Here is a 26490-nt window from a genome sequence, read left to right as displayed (position 1 = left end):
GTGTCCTAATTGCTTTGCTATCGTGTTCTCGTTCTGCAATTAGTTTTTCTTGGGTGAGTTGGTACTTACTGAAGGGCGTGGTGTTGTAGGGCGAAACTCGAACATAAAAAGTACCAGGCAGGCTTTCCTACTTCTTTCTACTTCTTAGTGTTTCTTTTCGAGTTTTGCGCTACCGTATGATGTCATTCTTTCGCTCTAAGACAGTATATTTGAAATAGAAGACAACTAAAATGAAGATACTGAGCACCGATCTATTCCTTGAAGAAGAAGAAGGGATCCGAAGCGCTGCGGCATAAAAAGTGCTAAGAAGAAGAAGACGTAGAAGTGAAGAATTTTTGAAGGCCTTCAGTATAAGATGCCGACAGCACAGAATGGTGCGCCTTTTGCCACAAAGGACCACTCGCTCTTTACGCCCATGCAACGAAGGACGGCACCGACGGAAGCACCAGGATGGTGTTTATTTTGTCTCAAAATAGTGTTATGTCGTTCACTCACTGCGATTTAGATTTCTTTTACGAGCTAATTCAAATCTAAATGAAATGTCCCAGTCTATAAGAGTCAAATACAAATGTTACTCCTGAATACCGACGATAGTGGGCTATATAGATTTCATCCGCAATATAGGTTAGAGGTATATTGGTGACATGAGCACAATGACAAAAAATTGTTGGAGCAGGACACGCGATATTGCCGGTAGCCCTACAACTGCGTTTTTTTCTCAGTTTCACTTAAAGTGGACTCGGATCTTTAAGAAAAATACGAAAAGAAAAAAAGCGTCACATATAATAAATCGCCGCTGTAAATGTAGAATAAATTGAAAATAAGACTGTTGTAATAGAATACGCGCACGGAGTACGTGTGCTCATGTATTAGCAGAAATAAGTTTCAGAGGAAAGTTTTGCATGCCCGAGAAATCAAAGCAGAAGTGCGTGTTGTCTTCACTGATAGCGGAACGAAAGAAAACTTGGAGGACGCTTGAGCTTCGCCTTGAAGAAATAGAACGCGATAGCACGATTGGAACCCATTCTTGTCGCCTTCGCATTCGCTGGCCAGGCTTCGCTTCTCGGTTAACCGTGCCGCGAGGAAACGAACGTCTCTACGCTTAACATTGGTCATTTTAAACTATCCTAGAATGCCTATTGTAAGTCAACTTGCTAAGTGCCCACTGCGCCATAATTCATTCTGCGAATTAGCGAAGTACCCACTCTGCGCGTATACCTTTGCGCCAGTGTATACCTTAGCACATGTTGAGGTCGCTTACCGGGAGGATTTCTACTAAGCACACATGGCTTCTCTTTGTCTTCGCCTTAATATCTGAATCTCAATCTTAACCTCAGATAGGAGCTTCAATGAAGTGTTCCACATAAAAATTAATGCTAGGTTTCTGCAATGCCGCGCGTGTAATTCTTTACCGCGAATATATATATATATATATATATATATATATATATATATATATATATATATATATATATATATATATATATATATATATATATATATATATATATATATATATATTGTCACGTGGTCGTGACGTCGACGAAGGCAGCAGTCGGCGTTTGCAGGTTGAAACTGTTTATTTGGCCGAACTTGTGGCCGGAAAATGAGAACTAGCAATACAGCAATACACGCTGTACAATGATAGCGGCGAACAGGGCGTCGTCCGTCGATCAACTGACAAGCGGTCAAGCGCGTCGGCTTTTATACAGGCGCTATGGAACTTTCCAGCAATATCGCTGGTGGCGGTGTTATCTCTCGACAAAGCTGGAACATTCGCGTGCGGCGCGCAATCTTAACAAAACGATCTACCAAAATCGTGAAGCTTCTCGAACACTGCTTCGGGGCCAGCGTCGAGCGTTGATAACCGTCCTTGCTGGTCAAACTCGAACACATCAAAATAAAAGAAGAAGCGGGCGTGGCATTGCCCCCCTCTGAAAGAGCATCGTCCCGATGCTTGCAACAGAACATGGAAAGGAAAAACAAGTGCATACACAAATAAATTACAATAACAAAGGAAAAAGTACAGTCCCTAGGTTCGCTAACGCGCAAAAAAGGGCTTAAGGCGCCCGACATGGACGACTTCAGGTCGTGCGCGGCGTCGCTGGGAGTTCGTAATGCCATCCGGGACGACCTCGTAGTCAAGAGCGCCGTGACGTCGAAGCACCTTGGGAACAACGGTGGTCCTGCCCTCGAGGTATTCCACAAGGCCCCTGAGTTCTGGGTCCGCTCGCTGTCGTTCGGCGAAATCTTCGGCACTTATGGTTCCCAAGAAGCAGTCATCCTCCATGTCGTCCTGCGGCGGTGGGTCGACGGGGGCGCGGGACAGGCAGTCAGCGTCGGAGTGTTTTCTTCCGGACTTGTAAACGACGGTTATGTCAAATTCCTGAAGTCGTAGGCTCCACCGTGCGAGGCGACCTGAAGGGTCCTTCAAGTTAGCTAGCCAACACAAGGCGTGGTGGTCGCTCACAACTTTGAAGGGACGGCCGTAGAGGTAGGGGCGAAACTTCGATGTAGCCCAGATGATGGCCAGGCACTCCTTTTCTGTTGTGGAGTAGTTGATTTCTGCCTTTGATAGCGACCGGCTAGCATAACTGATGACCCTTTCGAATCCGTCGGTCTTTTGCACAAGGACGGCGCCGAGTCCTACGCTGCTTGCATCGGTGTGGATTTCCGTATCGGCGTATTCGTCGAAATGCGCAAGTATGGGAGGCGTCTGCAGGCGTCGTTTCAGTTCTTGAAATGCTTGAACTTGCGACGTTTCCCACCTGAATTCGACGTCAGCCTTCGTGAGTTGCGTCAGTGGCTCGGCGATCCGTGAAAATTCCTTGACGAAACGTCTGTAATAGGCGCACAAGCCGAGAAAACGGCGTACGGCCTTCTTGTCGGTGGGCGTCGGGAAGTCAGCGATGGCAGCTGTTTTCCGCGGGTCCGGGCGAACACCATCCTTGCTGATCACGTGACCCAAGAACAAGAGCTCTTCGTACGCGAAGCGGCACTTTTCAGGCTTCAAGGTGAGTCCGGAGGTCTTGATTGCTTGAAGTACAACTTCAAGGCGCCGAAGGTGTTCGTCGAAGTTTGAGGAAAACACAACGACGTCGTCCAAGTACACGAGACACGTCTGCCACTTCAAGCCGGCCAGTACTGTATCCATAACCCGTTGAAATGTCGCAGGTGCCGAGCAAAGACCAAAGGGCATGACCTTGAACTCGAACAGGCCGTCTGGTGTTATAAAAGCAGTCTTTTCTCGGTCTCTCTCGTCGACTTCTATTTGCCAGTAACCGGTCTTGAGGTCCATCGACGAAAAGTACTTTGCGTTGTGTAATCGATCCAGGGTGTCGTCTATCCGGGGAAGGGGATACACGTCCTTCTTCGTGACTTTGTTCAGGCGACGATAATCGACGCAAAAACGTAGAGTCCCACCCTTCTTCTTCACTAGCACCACCGGGGATGCCCACGGACTCTTCGACGGCTGGATGATGTCGTCGCGTAGCATTTCGTCGACCTGTTTCTTAAAAGCCTCGCGTTCTCGCGTCGAAACTCAGTACGGGCTCTGTCGGATTGGTCGGGCACTTTCTTTTGTTATGATGCGATGTTTCGCGACTGGGGTCTGTCGAATTCTTGACGACGACAAAAAGCAGTCCTTGAATTGCAGGAGCAGGGCTTGAAGCTGGTCTTGCTTGTGCTTCGGGAGGCTCGGGTTGACGTCGAAATCTGTTTGGGGATCTCGATCCTTCGAAGCAGGTTCAGTAGCATCGAAGAAGGCGAAAGCATTGCTGGCGTCCACGAATTCGTCGATGTAGGCGACCGTCGTACCAATGTTTAGGTGCCTATATTCGTGGCTGAAGTTTGTCAGCACTACCTTTCCTTTGCCATCGCGCAGCTCGGCTATGCCTCTTGCGACGCAAATCTGACGATTCAGAAGCAGGTGCTGATCGCCCTCGACGACGCCTTCCAGGTCTGCTGATTTCTGAGTGCCGACGGAAATGATGACGCTGGAGCGAGGGGGAATGGTGACTTGGTCTTCCAGCACATTCAAGGCGTGTTTTTCTGGCGGTGTGTACGGCGGTAGTGCTTTTTCTGTGGATAGTGTTATCGACTTGGATCTCAGATCGATGACTGCACCATGAAGGCTTAAGAAGTCCATACCAAGAATGACCTCTCTCGAGCAACGCTGCAGGACTACGAAGTTCGCGGGATAAATCCGGTTGTTAATGGTGAGTCTCGCTGTGCAGATTCCCTCCGGTGTTACTAGATGACCTCCAGCTGTCCGGATTTCTGGGCCTTCCCAGGCTGTCCTAACTTTCTTCAGCTTCGCGGCGAACGGTCCACTGATGACAGAATAGTCGGCTCCGGTGTCGACGAGAGCTGTGACGTTGTGGCCGTCGATAAGGACGTCGAGGTCGCTAGTTCGTCGTCTTGCATTGCAGTTAGGTCGTGGCGTCGGGTCACGGCTACGCCGGTTTGTTCCGCTGCTTCCCCGTTGCGTTGTCAGGTCCACTTCGGTCCGCGAGGCTTCGTCGTCAGGGCTCCGTCTGGTTCGCGTCGGGTCTTCAAGGTTTCGTCGTGGTGTCGTCGTCGGCGGCGGAGGATCTTCGATGTTTCGTCGTACAGCAACCGTACCTCCATCGGTTGCTGCCCTTAGTTTTCCGGATACGGGCTAGGCGACCGGCCCCGGAAGGGGCCAGTGTACTGGCGGCGTTGGGGAGAGGCGTAGCGGCCTGGCGACGGCGATCGGGAAGGTCCTCGGGGGGTCCACTGCGCTCCTTCCAGATAGTCGGCGATGTCACGTGGTCGTTCACCCTGCTCTGGACGCGGCGCGTCGATGGCGAACCCGCGCAGTCCCATCCGTCGATACTGGCAGCGGCGGTAGGTGTGGCCAGCTTCTCCGCAGTGGTAGCAGAGTGGACGACGGTCGGGGGCGCGCCAAACATCGGTCTTCCTCGGCGTGTATCGCTGACCGGCTGGCGGGCGGTATGACGTCGGTGGTGGCGGCGGTGGTGCCTGGCGGCGGAACTGCTGGGGCGGCGCGGCGTCTTGACGTGGGCGAGGAGGGGGGGCGTTGCGTCGGGCTGCAGCAGCATAGCTCATTGCTTGCAGCTGCGGCGGTGCCGGTTGAGGAACACCCAGTGATTGTTGGATTTCCTCGCGTACAACGTCCGCAATCGACGTCACTTCGGGCTGTGCAAAAGGTGCGAGCTTGCGCAGCTCCTCTCGCACGATGGCTCGGATCGTTTCGCGCAAGTCGTCGGAGCCGAGGGCATGAGCTCCTGCGCTGTCTTGGAATGCGCGGCGATTATACTGCCGAGTGCGCATCTCGAACGTCTTCTCGATTGTTGTTGCCTCCGCGAGGAATTCTTGGATGGTCTTGGGTGGGTTTCTGATTAGTCCCGCGAACAGCTCCTGCTTGATTCCTCGCATGAGGAAGCGAACTTTCTTCTCCTCAGGCATCTCAGGGTCTGCGTGGCGGAACAGTCTCGTCATTTCTTCTGTGAAGAGGGCCACGTTTTCGTTTGGCAGCTGCACGCGGGTTTCGAGCAGAGCCTCGGCCCTCTCCTTGCGGACAACGCTGGTGAATGTTGCCAGGAACCTGCTGCGAAAAACGTCCCATGTTGTCAGGGTTCGCTCTTGGTTCTCGAACCATGTTCTAGCTGCGTCCTCCAAGGCGAAGAAGACATGCTGTAGCTTGTCTTCACTGGTCCAGGAATTGAAAAGGGCGACTCGGTCGTAGGCTTCGAGCCAGCTTTCCGGGTCTTCGAACGACGATCCGCGGAAGGTTGGCGGCTCCTTGGGCTGGCGAAAAAGGATTGGCGCAGGCTGCACGTGGTCGGTCATCGTCGCTGTGGTCGATGTTGAGATGTGCGGCTGCCTGGGTTTTTCGGGAAGGAGCCCGTGCTCTGGCTGCAGTCCCTTCTGTCTGCGGCTTGTTCGACGATCCGGGACTTCCTTGCCGTCGTCCTCGTCGCGGCTTGGGCTTGGGTCAGCGCTCCGCGGTGGCGTCCGGATCATGAAGCAGCACCTCCACCAGATGTCACGTGGTCGTGACGTCGACGAAGACAGCAGTCGGCGTTTGCAGGTTGAAACTGTTTATTTGGCCGAACTTGTGGCCGGAAAATGAGAACTAGAAATACAGCAATACACGCTGTACAATGATAGCGGCGAACAGGGCGTCGTCCGTCGATCAACTGACAAGCGGTCAAGCGCGTCGGCTTTTATACAGGCGCTATGGAACTTTCCAGCAATATCGCTGGTGGCGGTGTTATCTCTCGACAAAGCTGGAACATTCGCGTGCGGCGCGCAATCTTAACAAAACGATCTACCAAAATCGTGAAGCTTCTCGAACACTGCTTCGGGGCCAGCGTCGAGCGTTGATAACCGTCCTTGCTGGTCAAACTCGAACACATCAAAATAAAAGAAGAAGCGGGCGTGGCAATATATATATATATATATATATATATATATATATATATATATACATAGAGAGAGAGAGAGAGAGAGTGAGAGAGAGTGCCATTGTGTGCCATTGTGCCCACAATGGCACTCTCTCTCTCTCTCCATATATATATATATATATATATATATATATATATATATATATATATATATATATATATATATATATATAGAGAGAGAGAGAGAGAGAGAGAGAGACATTGTGGGCTATACTGTGCAGTGTAATCCAACGATTGCATAGTACTTGTACACTGTTGTCCTTTATGAAAGGTAACACGCGAGCGCGTGGCCTGCGCTCTGCGGCAGTAGAGTTCCTGTATATGCTACCTTTAGGTAGCAGAGTTGCGCATAGGTCCGGCTAGCAACCACAGCTATGCGTTGAAGTAGCCCTCCGTTTGTGCAGGCGACATGCCTATCGTGTCGGCAATTAACATGTCCGGCGTGTCGAAGACCGGAGATAAGCATTGATTATAGACGACTAGTGTTTATTCAGTTCGCTGCAGAGGCGGCGTCCAAAAATACAAAAGTTGGCCCGTGCGTCGGCTTCTTCGCAATGCATGGTTGCTAGCGGCGTTTGGAAGACAGATGCGGAACTCTGCTACCTAAAGGTAGCATATACAGTAACTCTATGCGGCAGCTGCCTAGAGCGCCATCAACCGAGAGCTGAAGAAAGCGTGTCCACTTTTGGCGTCATGTATTGTCAAACAAAATAACGAGATATGGCCGGTGGACAAGCGCTGCCAGTTTACGCTCCCTCTCCCATCGAGCAACGGGCGTTGCCTGCAGCTCGCGCACCGCTCTCGATTTGTTGGTAGAAGACGACGAGCTGCAGGCATCGCCCATTGCGCGAGCGGAGGAGTGTAATCTAGTGGACGTGTTTTCCTTAGCTGTCGGCTGATGGCGCTGACGGCGACCGCTACACAGTGCTGGCTACGCGCTCGCGTGTTCCCTTTCATAAAGGACGATAGTGTACATATAGCGTCGACATACAGGGTGTTCAAAATTAAGCTTTATGGTTTTCTTAAAATTCAGCACTGGGAGGTACGTGAAAACCATCTCTGCAGATAAGTTTTTTATCCAGGCGGGTAGAAACTGAGACCATAATTATTGCTGTCAGCCGCCCAATTGACTAAGATTGAATAATGGACGTTTTAATGAGTGCAGCAAGTGAACATGTTTGTATTGAAAACTTGGAGGCAGTCGCGTTTCTACACAGTTCCACTTAGAAGAATTCTTCTAGCATGTCTGTGCCCCGAGATATCCCGCTGCAAAGTTTAATTGCGATTTGCATGGTTACGCATGAAAGACAGTGAGCGCTGGCGCAAAGCTCCTCCCCTATGTGCCACGGCAATTGCGTGCGTCGTTTAATCTGACAACGGGTCAATGGTATAGGCAAAGATGATAACGGTTACCCTTTTGCTACGGGCTGGCGATAGCAAGCAATGACTGCTCGTCATTAAGAGGAACATTGCGCCGATCCTCACCGTCTTGCATGCGTAATCACGCAAACCGCAATTAAACTTTGCAGCAGGATATCTGCATGGGGGCACAGACATGCTAGAAGAATTCTTCCAAGTGTAACTGTGCGGAAAAGCGACTGTGTCGAACTTTTAAATACAGTTATTCCAGGGCTCCCAACCCAAACTTCTTTGCTTCGGCAAGGTATTCAAGCTGTTAGAACGTCTGACGCAAGTGGCGTCAACATCGATAGACTGCCTGATGCAACGGGCGCCAACAAAGGCGGTAGCCTGATGCAACCGACGGCAACTCCGTGGATGCGGCAAGTCCTCTCATCTACGGGTCCGATTCAAGCCAGCGACCAACGGCGGTTCCTGATTAGAGGCTTCGAACTACTGGCTGATGCAAGAGATCCCTGGGCTATAAAAGAACCAAGCTGCGCGAAGAGACGGGTACAGCGAACGAAGAAATCCCGGTTCGTCGTCACACCTCAGTGCAAGCCCAATAAGCTGTCGGCCTCAGCGCCGCATATGTAATGCCTCTGTTCATATGTATATAAATTTTGCCTTAACTCACCGTCGCCTTGTGCGCTTCGTCTATCAGCCCTGCGCAGATGCAGCCGCAAGCTGAGACACCCGATACCCAACAATACAAATATGCCCGCTTTCTGCGCTCATTAAAAAGTTGATTATTCAATCTTAGTTAAGGGGGCGTCTGACAGCGATAATTATTGTCTCACTTTGCGTCCCCCTCGATACATAACTAATGTGCAAATGTGGTTTTCACGTTCTTCCAGTACTGAATTTTAACAAAATCATAAAGCTCAACTTTGAACACCCGGTATACTGAAGATAAACAGGGCAAGAAAGTAATGGTACGGGCAAAAAAAGAAAAGAAAAAAAAACACTGCACACGGGCAGTTGCCTAAATGAGCGCTTACGGGAGCATGCCAATAATGTACCTAATGGTAAAGAAAGCTTCCTGACACAGCACGTGAGCACGCGTGGGTGCACTCCGTAGTTGCAGTGCGCCGCAGTTTTCGATAAGATGAAGGTTGAGTAAGCGCGCATAATCGGTGAGGCAGCTTAGGTGGTGCGAGCGAGGAGCGGGTGCGTAAGCGAACCGTTAGTTGCGCCATCTGACATGGAGCTCTGTCTCTCAGAATGTGAACGTTTGCGTTGCAAGGCCACTGTGATTGTTGATGTTGTATTTGCTGCTTTTGTGCCAGCGCATTTTTTCATGTTGTTTTTTTGTGACTGTTCCGCAGATACTTATATGACGCATTCATGTCAATAAAATTCAGTTTGAACCAGCACTTGTCCTGTGTGTTTGCTTTTTGTCGCCGTGCTTTCTTGTGCTGTTACCTTCAGTATAAACCACCAACTGGCCCAATCAGCTATACTTTAGCAAGTCAACACATAACCATCTCTCAAGCACACACGAAGCTTCCAATAACGTATAGCGAATGATATTCATCGGCTTCTTCGATTTTATTAAATTAGTTGTACGCCGGCGACAAGAATCGCGGCGCTGGGATTACTTCAGCTGTGCCACAATTACAGTTACGGTACTCCGAAGCTGACAAATGCTTCAAGTTACAGAGTTATTGCGCCAATGTGTAACTGTACTTTATCCCTTCTCAAAATGACGTTCTGCCATTGCGCAAAGTTTAGCCGGCTCTCAGGCGAAAGATAAGTTATCGCACTGTCGATTTGCCGCTCGGGAGTATTTTTTATTGGCTTCAAGTGAGGGCCGTTTTTGTCTGATATTGACGTGAGATTGTGTGCAATTTCTCGGGACTGCATTGTTTAAATATAACCGCTTCTGGTGTGAAGGTCTCTTATTGGCAGCAGCGGCACTGTGATAGTGACAGGCGGCGTGCCTTTTCCGCTGTATTTTCAATGCACTCATTTAACATGGGAAAAGGGAAAAAGACACAAGCCGACACACAGCGATACACGTCACGAACTGATAAGCGGCCGTAGCTAGCAATCAGGCGCGTTGACAAAAGCTTATGAAAGGTTCGTGACGCTTTTCATGGCCCCTGCAGCTACACATTTCTTTCGCAACAGGCGTTATCACAATGAGTGTTTTATGCGATAAAGTGGTAACACTCAATCGATCTGAAAGCGCGCGTCTCTTGCGTTTTCAAAATGCCTGCCGAAAAATGACCTGTGGGAGTGCGAAATAAGTACGCTCTGCCTCGAAAATTCTTGCTTCTACACGACAGGAAAACCTTTTCCACCCGTGCATGTATTTAGAGTTGTCGTGGAAAGTTTTCATCTGTTCTATACCCCCGGCTGTGGCTGCACGTGGCGCTGCATTACGGATGGTGGACCTCAGTTGTACGGGGTCGAGGGTTTCAAGGGGCAGATAATAAGGTCGAGCAATGTATCACGTTATGTCATGACAGTATAAATAGTTTTCTGTCCGATACACCAAAACTCATAACGTGACGTTCGTAAAAGAAAATTGCGGGTGTTTGTAACCCCCTCCCCCCCCCCCCCCCCCGTTAAACTCTGGTGCCCCTTCGCGTCTTCTCGCAGCTTTCGTATAGAATTTAAATCTGATTGTGACGCATGCTTGTGATTTACATTGTTCAGCTGACACCGACAGGTGGAACTTATCACGGCAACATCAGCTGTGTGTTTTGATGCCACTACAATATAAGAGGGCTGCTTGCATTTACAAAATATTGACCGTGTGTCTCTGTTCTAGCTTTTTTTTTATCATGAAAAATAACTAGTTTTTCAGTTCACGAGGCATCTTCAGTCTATTTTCTGGGTTTGTACGCTGCACAGCAGGCAGCTGCAGTGATAGCTTGTGGATAGCCCTAGCAATCTTGTGTATTCTTCAAGCTAAAAGAAAAACCTTTCACCCTATGCATAGATCAATGAAACCCAGAGACCCAGCTGCAGCGAAGAAAAACAAAAACAAATCTCAGCCCAGTGTAGCACGTCATTCCTTAGCCACAGGAGTGTTTTCGACGCTGTATGCAATTTCCTACCAGAGACTAAAAGACTTGAATGTTAAGTGTAACTTAGTTCAGTTTCTTTTTGGAACGTTTCTTTCCTTAATCACAGCTGTATATACATGTATTTTTGGCCGTTATTCTTTCGTTTTTATTTTTCTCTTTAAGCTTTATGAAGTTGTACTGTTAATATGTAATGCATAAACTATTAATTTTTAAAACCGTTTCCTTCAGAAAGTGAATTAATTCTTTAAGAAAGGCAGCGTCCGATTCATGGCCTATCCCCCGAGGTAGGTTGCGCCAAATGTCTGAGGAACAACAACAACAACAATCCAAACTGCGCGGGCCAGAAAGCGCGTACTGACAGAACCGTCCGCTTGTGGTACCCAATGCACAGGAAAGCAGACTCTCCACTAACGAGACTCGGATGCATGGCTCTATAGCAGTGCCAGCTCTTTACCCCTTTCTCTATCGTTTTACAGCGAAGCTCCATATGACACTTTTCGGGGATTACTTAGTATCCGCCGACAGGATACTCTCAGAAATAAACGAATAAACTAAGTAAATTTTCCTGGCGAGCCTAGATTTGAAACTGGATCCCCACGCTCCGAAGGCGAGTTTCTTAGCCACTGGGCTACACATCCATGCTTGCATAAACTGAATATGTCTGAACCACATGAAAGCGTTATACCCGCATTGCAAAACAAATGTAAAAATAGAACACTCTCTATGAAGGTTTCGTACACTTTCGTGTTACGGAAGGCCTCTGCAGGACAAGATGTAAAGCTGACATGAAGAGAATCGTACACATCAAGAAAATGCCGGCTTTGTGAAAATATGGTGTCCAACATGCGTTTCGGCGCTCGCGCGGAGTACCTATTAAGAGATCCGCTGAATAAGCTCCTCAATGTTTTTAAACAGGATCTGTGGCAATGTCAGCATCCCAGCCTTTCCTTGGGCCCTCGTGGAAGGCTAACTATATTTCGTCCCAGAATGCTGCATATGTACACATAAAAAATAAAAAAAGTAAGCAGATTCCCCGCACAGTGGGAATCGGTGTAATGCGGAGCACTCAGCAAGGAGGTGCATGCATCACATTGTTTGCCTTTGAGGCAAATAAAGGCATTCATGTCATGACATGTACTTAGGTCACTGTCGCATGTTCGTCATACATGCATGCATGTGCATTGTGGTATATACCACGCTAATGACGCGTAAATCCTTGTATATACAATGCATGACCTATTATTTATGTTCCTCACGTACTCTTCCCATGCCTACCCGGAAGCGCACCAAGACAGTGTCATGCAAATCATTCCGTACATGATATATTTCCATGATTGGATATTAGGACCTCTCATTTATATTCGTCATGTAGTGAAGTGACGCAGTTTTGGTGTATATCCAGTGAATGAAACGGCCTTCAGCGCACCATGAGCGTGGAATCTAAGTCAAGCAGTACATGACATGCATATAATAATTTTCATGTGACAGCCTGTCGTTTATGTTCGTCGCAGTCATGTCAGGCAATACCACTTTTGGGATATACGAAGCTAGCGAAACGGCCTCCAGCGCACCATGAGCGTGGCATGTAAATCATGTCGTGCATTACATGCATATCATGACTTTTATGTTACAACCTGTCAATTATGTTCGTCATACATTCACTTCACGCGATATCATTTTGATATCCATAGAGCTAGTGAAACGGCCGCGAGCGTACCGTAAGCCTAGAATATAAGTCATGCTGTACATGACATGGATGTCATAATTTTTGTGTTACGAACTGTAATTTATGTTCGTCGTACAGAAATGTCCCGCCGTACCTACTTTGGCATATATATCAATTTAATAAACGGCTGCGCGCACCCCAAGATTGTATCATGTAAATCATGCCGCACATGACATGCATGTCATGATTTGCACGTTACGACCTGAAAATTATGTTTGCCATATACTTTTTTACGCCGTACCAATTTTGGTATATATCAAATTAACGAAACAGCCGCGAGAACACCAAGACCGTGGTAGTAAATCATGCCGCTCATGACAAGCATACCATGATTTTAAATTATAAGCATTTCTTAGCGAACCTCTGGCACTTTGAGCGTTTCTATTTACGCATCTATCTATGTATCTATCTATCTATCTAACCGCCTACGTCTGGGTGCTCTCATGACGGCCTCCTTAACTTGGTGCAGACCAAAATTGGCATGGCAGGGTAAGAGGATTTGACGAATGTGACTGTCGGGACATGACATGAATAACGTGAAAATCCTGTCGCGTACGTCGTCAAACCCTTGCCTTCGGACACTTGTGGCACATACCGTTTGCCATGCACGGGACGCGGTGAACGGGTATGCGCCACAGGTGATTGACAGTTTATATCTACTCAGGAACGGCGAGAACTGACATTGGTAATTTAAAAGCGAGAGCGTTAAGAAAAACCGACATCGGCAGCGTTCACCCGACGAATGGAAAGAATAAAAATTAAGCTCCCAGCAGGAAACGAAAGCAAGCATTCTTCGTGGCAATCAGGTATTCTACGACATAGCCACGCCATGTCTATAAACTGGTTTGGAAAAACAGCCTATGCAGGCGTAATGTTGGTGCAACGTCAATTATGGTTGTGGTGCTGGCTATCAAATTTTACAAAAACGCAATAAACACTATATTGTACTAATAGGATACAGGCGTCATATCAAATTAACGCCTGTGGTTCCAGTGTTAGCTCCGCTTTTATAGCAGTCTAATAAACATTAAAGTTGTATTCCTATGATTCAGCGTGCTATATTGAAGCATTGCTCGAACCCGGATGAATATATTAAGGAAAGTTACGTATGCATATTCACACGACTGCACCGTAAGGTGCACTTAGTTTCGATAATACTGACATATGGGCTCTAACGTGAAGCCTGAGGTTACGTCGCACCATAAGTTACCCTTTAAACGCTAGTGTTGGTTGTCGACGTGCCTGGAAAGCCCACGATGTACACACAGCTACTATACTTCCAAAAACACGTCGATCCACCTCGTAACGCTTGGCTCAAAGCCATAAAATACAGCAGAGAAGTACTCTCTGACTGCTTCGCATGGCAACCGATTCCCACAGCGCGTATGATCTGCCGAATTTTTCATGCAATGAACTGTCATTTATGCTCGCCATACAGTCATGTCACAGCATACCAATTTTGGTACACATCCCATTAATGAAACGGTCCCGAGGGCACAAAGTCGTAGGCGGCTACATAGATAGATAGATAGATAGATAGATAGATAGATAGATAGATAGATAGATAGATAGATAGATAGATAGATAGATAGATAGATAGATAGATAGATAGATAGATAGATAGATAGATAGATAGATAGATAGATAGATAGATAGATAGATAGATAGATAGATAGATAGATAGATAGATAGATAGATAGATAGATAGATACGGTCAAAGTGGCCGAAGTTCGTTAATAAATGCTTCGCATTTAAAATAAATGTAATCATTGCCAGCGTTGTTCTTTCGCGAAAACAAAGCAAAAGGGCGATATTGTATTACGCGCTGTTCTGCGGCGATAATACAAGTTAATACTTCAGATCTTGTTCCTTAGAACGAGCATCGCCCCGTTTCTCGGTTATTATCACGACAGCTGTTGCACCAGACATATGTGCGCTTATCATGCGAAGTACGTCACCGATTCTAGCCGGAGCGGCACGCAATAACTTGGGTGCACGTTTACGCGAATTTCCTGCAACAACTTCCGTCAACAATCGCTTTGTTGACGGTTTGCAGCAATAGATCCGTCCGCAGCGGACCTATTGCAGTTTGAGTTACGGCGCTGTTATAAATTCAGATAGCACACATTTTCACCGACATCGCATATTGTGCCACTGTTGGCGATTTAAACAATTTAAAGAGCCCCTGAGCATCCTTGAGTGCGAAGGCGAGACAGCGGCTTCTTTCTCCCCGTGGTTTCCCTTCATGTACAGTGAAACCTCGGTGATACGATCACAGCTCATACGAATTTCAGGGTGATACGAACTTTTCGTTGGTCCCGGCCAAGGCCCATTGACCTGCAATGTAATGGAGTGCGGTTGTTGCGAACCGACTTTCAGCCAGCGACGTTTGATACGAACGTACGCTACCGCCCAGGTACGAAGAGGTGCTGTCCGCGCTGTCGCGGAAGACGCGCCAAGCACGTGCGAGTGCGGGAACGCAGGCGTGGGCATGCGCGCCGCACCGCCAAAGCATCAGAATCGCGGTGTAAGAAAAACACTTCTCTTACGGTCAGAATAAACCTTCACAGACGCGTCGCAGCCTCCGAGATTGTGTGCGCAATCTTTGAGGCTCTTAGGTGCCTCCATGTGCCTTCGCGTTTAGATTAGGACATTAGCGCTATGTTTCTTTTTTTCTAACGTGTCGATGCGGGCTGCTGTCGTTGTACTGTGTTTACACGTGCCTGCCTCGTGCATCAGACATCCTATGAAAGGTAGACGAGGACCGAAAGAAGGCGAGGACGGCCTTAGCGAAGGAGTCAAGCCTCAAAACCAACGTTTTCTCGCAATGTCAACATGCGCGACCGTCGAGTTCTCACTTGTGCGGGCACAGCCGTAAATCACCCAAAAAACATCCTTGACACCTCCGCGATAAAGAAATCATAACACAGGACCGTGGTTCTGTAACTTTGTGGCCTTGATCCATCGCGTCAAAGCTCTTGTTTAGTTATTTTCGCTGCAGTACTCCGGTGTCATACAAAAAAACATACTAAAATTTGGAAGGGGCTACTTCTGTCGCGGGTCACAACGCATCTGGTTCATAAATTAAATACGCGCGTACGGGCCTTATATTTACGAATGCTGGTATGATTGCCGACATCCAATAACTCAACTGACAATCATTCAGGGTTCTTCCTGACGTTGCTGCGGCCCTGAAAAACAATAAATGAAATTGTACGCCACCCTTCATTTGTCGCATGCTAATTTTCCATGCTTTCTGGTGATACGAATTTCGGATGATACGAATATTTTTGGTGGTCCCGTGATATTCGTATCACCGAGGTTTCACTGTATTAGCGTTCTCTTCTCCTCACCGCTTTAGAAAACGCTACGCTTATCAAGAGATGTAGTGGGATGTTAACAAATGCGTCGTGCCCACTTTTTCAAAAGTGGAGTACTGCCACGCGTTTCCTCAGTTTGAGAGGAATTGCTGAGTTGGGAAACGTTACAGATCACGGTTACCTACTTCACCTACTTCTCCAGTCATTCAGAAACGGACAAGAGGGACAACCACACTTTAAAGGGGTCATGAACCACAGTCCTCGTGCTTGGTGAAATACACAGCCCAACTAGGCTTTCGTCTTCATGTTCTTAGAAAGTTTTAAGCATCTCCCTTAATTCTTTAGACCTTGCACACCAGCAGCCGCGATAGCTTAGCTTCCGAGGCGTAGACCTTGTAAGATCGAGGACGCAGATTTCATTGCCGGCCACGATGGCTATGAAATTGAAGAAAATTGTGTATTTAAAATTAGGGGCACGTCAAGCAACCTCCCGTTAATGTAACTAATCCGACGTCGTCAACTATGGTGTGCCTCATAATCATATCATGGTTTTGTCACGTCAGGCCCCACAATGGGATGTTTTCCTTACCATGCAACCTGCTTAACGACCACAGAAAGTTAACCGTGTGCTAAATCGTAGTTGTTATATAGCATACATGGTCAGCAGAGCGCACATGGGCATTAGGCCTTGCACATCATCACCAATCATAGTCTATGAACTATTCACTTAATATCATTTTCGAAGTTGAGAAATAAGTGGAGGCCAAAATGGCTGCTCAGTATACGTGTAGCTTGCATTAGTTCTACAGTCATAAAAACAATCTATAGCCTATGAAAACTCTAGTTAGAGGGAAAGATACTGACGTGTCACAGAGGAAAGAGGGAGGTCTTACCTAGGCAGTTCTTGGGACCGGCTGAGAATGGGACGTAGGAGTACGGGTGTCGCTGAGCAAACTCCTCGCTCAGGAAACGCTCGGGGAGGAAGCTGTCCGGCTGTCGGAAGTGCCTTGGGTCTCTGTGCAGGCTGTAGAGGTTCACGAAACATGTCAGGCCTTCAGGAAGGTGGTAGCCATCTGCAGCGAAAAAAAAATCAGATGTCCTTGCCCTATCGGGAAATTGGGTGAAGCGAAGCTTTGATTGTGCATGCGTGGCATACTACTTCCCTTTCTTTCTTTCTTTCTTTCTTTCTTTCTTTCTTTCTTCTTTCTTTCTTTCTTTCTTTCTTTCTTTCTTTCTTTCTCACTGCGCAACGCTGCTTTCTGTTTCCTTCCTCCATGCCGGGAAATGCACCTTCATCCACGTGCGCATAATTCAGTTGCTACAGACAACAGCGGCGCTCACGCCTTCATATCCAAGCAACAATGAAATTTAGCAATGTGAAATGACAAGCGACCTCGATAAAAGATCAGATTGCCATATCAGAAATGGCTGATCGCCGGCAGTCCACGATCGGCAGAGCGTAACTTACTGGAAAACGGCGCATGCAAATACGCATGTGAACGTCGCACCTTCGAAGGCCGCATTTCTGCACGCTCGCCATAGACGGGTTTATCGCGAACGATTCCGAAATCTGTGAGATATAAAAGGTTCGCTTTAAAAGGAGCAGTCGCTCAATCCTCTTGCCACGCTCGTTGTCTAGGACTCTGGACGGAGCAGGTAAACAGGACCGCGCAAGAATGATGAATTACAGAAGACGACGGACACCAGAAAGAGTGCCTCGGGAGAGCGGCTTCAGGCGATTCTTTTTATACAGCAAAGCTGTCTGTGCTAGGATCAAAGAATATTAATGTAGAAAAGATTTAGGGTGGCAACACGTCCGACAGAAGCGCCATGTTGTCTCGGAGCACGCAGACGCGCGCTATGGCAGACTGCTCTACCACAGAGCCACGTTATTGCATGAAACTGTTTCCAAAAGAAAAAAAAAACACTATATGAATGTCATGCAGTGGAAGGAGCCTCCTTAACGCGTGTAATATTGTGTGGCAGAAGCGTAGAATCGTGCCAGGCGTCAAAACATGTGAAATGCGCAAGGAGTGGGTGTTTTAAAGGCCCACCCATTACAAAGCGCTCAGACATATTTAATCATCACCAACTGCAAAAGCATCGACAAAGTGAGTAGCTGCGTTGGTTCGCGTGTTGCTTTACGAGCGCGTAGTGGGCACCTAACTACTATACCTGCAGTAGGCATTCTAAGTCACTTTGAAACGGCCAATGTTACGTGCACACTCGTTCGTTTCCTTACGGCACGGTTGAGGCATGCACCGAGAACCGAAGCAAGGCCAGCAGTTGAGAAGGCGATGCGCACGGGGCCCGATCACGCTATCGCGTTCTATCCTTGAAAGCGAAGCTCAGGCGTCCTCCAATTTTTTTTTATATCCTGAACAACCGTTTTTCACTAACACGGGGTAATATATTACCTGTGTTGCATACACGTATGAGAGCGGCAAGAAGTGAGAGTTTCGTGGTTTGACACCCTTCTTGCAAACATATTTTGAACACGACCGCACGACCGACGCGTGGCTTTCTACGGGACTTCATGAAGACTGGAGACCCAGGAATGCATTAAATGAGGTGATAGCTCAGGAAAAAGCTACGCCAAACACGCGTCAGACGAACTTCATCATTGTACACTTGCACAGAGAGGCAGTGGCTGTTTCCAGGCGCGTCTTCCGTTGGTGGTAACGTTTCTTTATTATGTAAAAATCGTACGTAAAAATAAAGCATTTTTTATATATCACATTTTGTTACGGAGACAAGAAGGAAACTGCCAGCGAGAGCGTTACCCCCAAAAATTGATGTCTTTGAACGCGGTTAAAGCAAGTTTATCGAGCGATAGCTCACATTTGCTTGCTTTTGGGAGGGACGAGACCATTGGTTTGCAGAGATTCAACTTTATTGCATGTCTTGGTTTAAGCAAAGACGACACTTTATGCTCCCGACCTGCGGGATCCTGTGAGAAATCTCTAGCGTTGAACTGCAACATGAGCTGCGACGTGCCTCACGCGCAGCTGCACGTTGCTCCGTAAACACGCATGCGAGCGCGTTTTGTCACCAGCACGCCTGTCTCGCACCCAGGCTGCTGGCGATCCGAGCGAATATTCTCGCACCCAGACGCCGGGCCAGGCTGGCCGGGCTGCCAAGGCGCGCATGTGTTGCGCGCTGCGCTAAGTAAACAGCGCAAGCTGCAGTTCTCAGGCTTTAATGTGCGAAAAAGTACCGTTCACGCCGCTTCAGCGTATAAGAGCTCGTCTGGGCACTACTGTGTCGTCTTTGGATGCCAAAACAAGCAGCGCAACAGGAGGTTATTACTACTTAGCGCTGTCTGCGACGATCACGACGCGCCACGGGAATAGTACCGGTGCGGTGTTTTCAGCTTCGCCGCGAGTGGATAACTGTGATTCAAGCAGAAAAACTAGCAGTCGAGTGAAAATGCGCGAGTGAGTACACTAACTGCGTGTATTCTGTAGTGTGATGCCCACATATTTCATTTTACGAACCTAATTTGCGCGACACGCAGAAGGGTTGAAGGCAGGCGCGAGCTTCGTGTGGGGGTGCATTTCATATCTTTGAGCGTTTCCTTTAACGCAAATGTAGTGCAAGGTAGTGCTTTCAAGCACAAGCAATCAGCGTGCTTTGCCACCTTCAACGTAGTATTAAGCTTTAGTGCTTTTGATGGCATCCACGCCTTCAAGATTTCGTCTTCAAAAAATAGTAAATGGTACGGTGTTCCTCAACAGCTGGCCAGAATTTCGTGCTTTCATTTCAGTGTTTGATGTCCCCAAATTTATTTGGACGCGAGGCATCCAGCTGCACCTAATACATATATTCACGCGTAAGTAAACAGTGCTCGCGCCAGTGTCCTTTACGTCGCAGGCGTAGCGCTAGCTCAAGCAGCTAAATTTTTAGCATATTTACACAGCACACATTCAATAAAAGGCAGCTGGATTCCGTCCATTTCAATGTCGGCTTAACTAAGAGTAGCACAGTTTCGCTTGTAAAGCATCGTCGTTACAAGAATAAAATCGCGCAGATAGCTTTCAAAAGGGATCGATGAACGATACTGCAGGTGATACTCTCTGACAGCACGCTTTGGGAGCAAGACGCATTATTGTAAGAGCGCTCCTGAAACAATAATTACGTTCCGCGAAACTACCCGTAAAACGTACTCTAATTATTACGCGATGCATTTTGAAATGATGAGTTTTCACAAAACTGTGTGCACAACTTCTAATGTGGGGCAACAAAACATCGTTTCACTCTTTCGCGAGCTGCACTGCAATTACGATTCACGCGTACTACAACCAGGACGTTTTTTTACAAATGTAACAGCGTACGTACCTGACGAGGTAGCCGCAGCCTGCACAGCACGTACTTTATACATTGTGGACTTGCATGAGCAAAGTGTTCTTGATGTTCCAATAAAAACAGCGAAAATGTCCAGGCTAGAAAAAACGCGAAACACGCTCTCCAACGGGCTGAGTTTCGGGAGTTTCGCGATTGCTCTGTGCAGCGTGTGCTGGCATGGCAGCCCGGGCATGTTTCGTCGCGTGTACGATAGATGGCGCGACGCGAGATGCAAATATGGCGCTGCGCATGGAATTCGCTGTCTTCTGGAATTTCGATGAAGCGCTTCGGCTGCTTTGGCCGGCTCTGCGACAACACGCGATGGGCATGGAACGAAGCACGTGATCAAGCACGTGATCGATGGGCGTGGAACGAAGCACGAAGCACGTCGGCGCAAACTCATCGTCGAGACCTTTGAGCCATCTCGCGGGCAATGTATAAACAATTTTCGGTGGTGCTGGCGCAGCTCAGAGACTATGACCCGATAAACGTTAGGTACGACCTTGGCTAAAGTTGAAGGTCAGATTCCCAGAATGAGGCGTATTCTGGGTTTTTACATGGAGGAGCTGAGATATCGCTCTAAATTACCGGTGGCCTCTCCTATTTTTTCGTAAGCATTAGGAAATGATGAAACCATATTGCCGGCAGAGTGTATATAATCCCGTCAAATCACGCGTGGTGACGTAGGCTAGTATCTCATTCGGAAGAGAACATGAAAAAATAACAGTTTCACCGCAAGGGCGAAGCAATGGGTGCGATAGCAACAAATTGTAATGTTATACGAGGTAAGGCTGGCAGCTAACTCTTTTTAATCCGATCTCGAGTAACGCTACAAAACGCTGATGTAAGAGAATACTGCTACTCCATGTGTGGGATGCACTCAAGGGGGCAGTCTCTTCCCGTTGAGAGCGCAGCACGTAGAAGGGTATACGAGCCATCCGCTGATACCTGCCGACATAGAGCGCGCGCCAGCGATCGCTCAAAGTTCACAGATGCTCCTCGAGCGACCCCTCCCCCCCCCGCCCGTGTTCCTTCATGCTCGTTCAAGACGGGCGGGGCGTTTGCCTTTGCCTGAGCAGCACTCGATCGCAGGTCTAACACGCGGGGGGATGTCATCGCATGCGCGCTCGGAGCGACGGAGATGGGCCGGCCCGTTTGAGCTCTGCTTCAGCCGCGTTCGTCGCCCCCGCTCGCACACTTCGACCGGCGGGTAGAATCAATTTGAGCTTTATGCGGAACATAACGGTGACGCCGACAGCGAAAACCCGTCTAGATTGTCCATATACCAAAAAAAATAACTAGCCTAATAATAATAATAATATCTGGGTGAGTGAGTGAGTGAACAACTTTATTGAACGATCCGGCAAAAAAAAAAAGACAGAAAAGAACAAGCGTTTAGCGTCCCAAAACTAGCGTACCTTGCAGTGGACACGCCATGCTAAAGAGAAAGCGGCGCTGATGGACACCAATTCTGGCTTTTGCTGTTTCGCCAAGTTTTGCGAATTTTCTCTTTTTTTTTCCTCTATTTCTTTCTTCTTCTTCTTCTCTCTGTTTTTCTATATATTTACTTCTCTCTCTCTCTAGTTCTTTCTCTTTCTTCCTCCTTCTATTTTCTTTCTCTTTCATTCCTTTATTTCTGTCTCTCTCGCTCTATCTCTCTATTTCTCGCTTGCATCCTCCTTCTTTCTATCCTTTTCTCTCTCTATCTCTCACTTTATTTCTTTCTCACTTGTTATTCGATTCTCTCTCTTTCTTTCTCTTCCTGCATTTCTGTCTCATTATTTCTCTTTCTCATTCTTTCTATGCTATGCTTCACTCTCTCCCCTCCTCCTTAACGTCACTTCTCTCCTCCTCGCGTTCACTTCCCTTTCCCACCTCCTTGGTACACTATACTATACACGGCTACGCTATCCTCTGCTAGCGTGCCTGGACAGCCGAGTGGTTAGGGCGCTCGCCTTCGGATCGAGGGTACATGGGTTTGAATCCCGCCTCGTGAAGAATCTTTTTTTCGGCAAACATTTCTGTGTCTCTCTTCCTTTATATATTTCTTCCTTTCTCTCTCTCTTTCTTTCTCTCTCTCTGTACTCGTTCTCTCACCCATCAGGGTTATTACAAGCCATGCCGGAGAAATCGGCGCACGTGTTCTAGGAGTGAAGCAACCAGATGAAGAAGAGGATGTAGAGAGCGCTTGTCGTTTCATGATGATGATCGTTTCTGTTTCCGACAGACAAATTACGCCGAGCTTCGACAGCGTCACTGTTAAACGGTGTCGTTTGGTCCCACAACAGTTATCGTCATCTGGCTTGTTTGCGTTTCCTTTCTTGAAAACTCGGCGCTCGCCACTTTCCTCTCAAGAATGCTATGCCACGCTGTGAACGCGCATGCCCTTCATGACTTGGAAGTACCGGGCGCATGGTGATAGAGCGAGGAAAGGCATGCGAGGCAGATGAGAATTGTTTTGGGACAAAAACGCATCGTTTTTACTCGCCCTTTTTACAGTGTAGCAGCTGCTACAGGATCTTTTTGAGTTCGCCGGACGTTTTTACGATGAGGCGTGCAAAATTAAGAAAAAAAAGGAACGAGTAAAAAGGGTGCCTTTTTGTCACACAACAAAAATCGTCATCTATCTCCAATGCGTTTCCTTGCATTAACTCCACGCTCCCGGCATTTCCTGATCCCGAACGGCGTGCGCGTTATCAACGTGATGCAGCGTTCATGATAGGAATGTTATTAATAATTTTTTTAATATCTGGGGTTTAACGTCCCAAAACTACGATATGATTATGATGGACGCCGTAGAGGAGGGCTCCGGAAATTTCGATTGCCTGGGGTTCTTTAACGTGCACCTAAATCTAGGTACACGGGCCTCAAACATTTTCGCCTCGATCGAAAATGTAGCCGCCGCGGCCGGTATTCGATCCCGCGACCTTCGCGTCAGCAGTCGAGAGCCATAACCTGATAGAAAAGTGGCGAGCACCGAATTTTCAAGAAACGAAGCGCAGCCAGCCTGATGTCGATTATTGGTGTGGCGCAAAAAAGCACCCTTTTTACACGATCTTATTATTTTTTTTTAGTGTGTGGGCTAGAGCGCATACGACAGACATTTTCAGATAGTGACCAGCAATCTACCTCTGTTCGTAAAGCGAAAAGTGTAAAATCGTTTCGTATGTCCAGTATTACCTTACGGGTTGAAACTTCCAGGATAACGAAGAAACTCGAGAAGAATTAGGGACTGCGCAGAGCGCGATCGAACGGAAAATGATAGGCGTAATTGGGAGATACGGAAACGATAGAATGTATCACAGAACGAATGGGAGCAGCCGACATCCTAGTTGACATTATAGGGACTAACAACCGGCCAGAACGTGTGGTTAGATTGTGAAGTGAATGTAAAGGCCGTGAATTATAGTGACAGAAGCGAGCAGTCTTCTCTCCATTCGAATAGGACTTGTATTTTTAAATTGCGTTTGGAAGCTGCAAGAAAACATTAGCGCAGCTTGCACGAAGTCGCGCAAGGCTGGGTCATAGCAGAGGTAGTGGGAACCTAGCTGGTCCTGGCTTGGCTAGGCTTCTACCCTCTCACTTCTCTCTTTTCCAGCCCTTGCTATATACTATACTGTAGATGGGTATGCTTGCTCTCTTTCTTTTTTGGCTCTGTTTATTTCTATTAATTTCTATCTTTCTTTTCTATTTCTTCCTCTTTCTCGCTCTTTCTATCTTTCTTTTTCTCCATTCCATTTCTTTCTTTCTTTCTTTCTTTCTTTCTTTCTTTCTTTCTTTCTTTCTCTCAATTTCTCGCTTCCTCTTTCTTTCTAAGCTATTCTTTACTCTCTCCCCTCCTCCTTGATGGACAGTTTTGATGACAGTTTTAATTTCCTGCCAACATTTCCTTTACTTGATATATCGCGGTTAGATTTCTTTATATAGATGTTAGATTTCTTTATTACAATCTCAATATACGAAACAGACTTTTTGCGCGGAAACTATATAGTTTAAATGATAAGGTAAAGATGCCTGGAATATGAATTCAGTATGCATGAAGTAACTAAAAAGCTCCCTTCATTATTTATTCTGGCTCTCAAGGAAAAAAATAAAGAAAAGAAATATTTGCTGCGCATTTTGCTTAGAGGAAGTATCGAATGCTACGGCTGGGGCAAAACAGTCGTGGCGCAGGAAGACCGTGGAAATAAAACACCTCTTAACTACTCGAAACTGATACAAGTAAGTGGCATTATTATCGCCTCATTCTGACATCAAAATGCTTATTTCATGCGCCCGAACACTACATCTGCTATACGCTAGGAGTGAGTGGAGTTGCGGCCTTCGTTACCGTCCTTTACACCGTTGACGTTGAAACTGAGGTGCATTTTTTTTTTTTGCATTGCAGCCGAACTCGACTATATCGAACTCGGGTAAATCGAATTATCCTGTATATCGAATTGTTTTCGAACACGGCAATCCTTGAACCTCGATGCATAGGACAATTTAAGGGTAGATCGGAGAAAAATAACACTTGATATATCCAACATCGGGAAGCGGGAAACGCCCGAAGATGTTGCCTTTCCGTCACAAATAGCATACGATCACCCAGGGAAGAAGGATGTTAAGTTTAATACGATTTTCACCCAGAGAAGGAGGCTTTCACACATGCATCCGGGAGAGCGAGTGACGTAGTTGGAAGGGCGCCACGCGGAACAAGTAGAAACTACAACTTGCCATCATGCACTTTTCCCCATGATTTCTCGTCGTTGCGCCGCCGGCCCGTCGTGCAGGGTCGCTGTTCGCTTCTCCGCTCGTTTTGTTAACACGATGGATGCCGTAAAACAGAAGAAGCCTTACGTCGCCGCTGTGTATGGCATCCCAAGAAGCACGCTATCGAAAAGAAGGCGGACATCTGGGCCAATGCAGACGACACGTTTCCGGCGCCTGAGGAGTATGTACACCTGTGTTTGAAGATTTGGAAACGCTACTTACATCGATACCGTATCTTCTTGCGTATAATCTGCCCCTACATATAACATCCCGCATCCCCAACTACAAACCGCGGAATAATACAAAAAAAAAAAAAAAAACGCGTACTGCCGTGAAGACGTGTTCCTTACGCTGTCCTCAAGCAATGCCGGGAAGGCAACTTGCGCACCGAAATTCGCAATGAAAATAAAATTATTTCATGAAAAGTGGCATATCCAATTATCCGAAATATCGAACTAATTTCCAGGGTTTTTTAGCGAGTTATATATAAACGGTTTCGACTGTACAGTGCGATTACTTGAAAAATACCAAACTTACGAAGAGGAAATACATGAACGTTAAAACGCCGAAAATCGACGTCTAAGTTTAACGTAAAAACCACTCTTCTTGAAAATATGCATGTGTGAATAATTTAAGTTGCAGCAACCACTAATGAGACAGTGATATCACGTACGTTTTTCTTTAATTAGCACAATTTTATGTTGTGATCGCCCAGCTTGTTTATGGCACAGAATTGACAAGGATGTTAAGTTTAATACGATCAACAGTGTTGAATCACATTGATGGAGGAAAGAAGAAGCTCAGTTCGCTAATTAAAAAGTGCTTCGCAATAAAGAGCCCCTAAACCACTCCTAGTTAAAAGACGAGAGAGTCGTTTCTTTCTCGTCTTCATTACCCTTCCCGCAGGCTCTAACTCCTCCACGCCGCTTATTTCTTCATAAAGCATGTGAACAATGTCAACGATAAGCGTTCAGCTTATCAGGGCTTCTCGCTTTTTGGCTACACGCTATTATCTCCGCCTGCACAGTTGAAAACGCACAAAACGAAGCGAAATCGGTTAATCACGCACGATAGTCCTGCACGACCAGGCAGGGCGGGCTTGCGAGTGCATGGTAAAGCAGGGTAGGAGACAATTCACAACTGATATCCCTCGCATATGAACCAACGGAGAGCATATTTCCTCAAGACGTAACATGAACAGACTGCTGGCGTCACGAATTGTACCAAAAATACGGGAAACGCAAGGAGAGAATAACGTGCTGGATTCTTTGTATTTACACAGGTTGTTTCGGAGCCATTTAAAGTAATGGAGAGTTGAGGTGTTAGGGGTAAAATAAGGTCAGTATTTAGCTTCCTACAGACAAAACACGTTAAGCAGTAACCGTGAGCGTTTCAAGGACTAGCAGGGCGCAGCTGTCGACACACACTCCAGCAATATCAAAAAGAACACCCCAGTCGGT

At 47.2% G+C, this 26490-nt stretch overlaps 1 protein-coding gene across 1 annotated transcript in view; it reads right to left on the bottom strand.

The window, feature by feature from the left end:
- LOC119394458 (cytochrome P450 4V2) overlaps positions 1-26490 on the bottom strand; it is a 76494-nt gene that overhangs the window by 6918 nt on the left and 43086 nt on the right. Inside the window, exon 10 of the mRNA XM_037661760.2 lies at positions 16828-17007. Coding sequence (XP_037517688.1) covers positions 16828-17007 — 180 coding nt within the window. The remainder of the gene's footprint in view (positions 1-16827; positions 17008-26490) is intronic.

The sequence above is a fragment of the Rhipicephalus sanguineus genome, chromosome 1, assembly GCF_013339695.2.
Source record: "Rhipicephalus sanguineus isolate Rsan-2018 chromosome 1, BIME_Rsan_1.4, whole genome shotgun sequence".
In the NCBI taxonomy this organism is placed as follows: Eukaryota; Metazoa; Arthropoda; class Arachnida; order Ixodida; family Ixodidae; genus Rhipicephalus; species Rhipicephalus sanguineus.
Note: the sequence above shows the minus strand (reverse complement) of the source record. Positions and strands in the feature narration are given on the sequence as shown.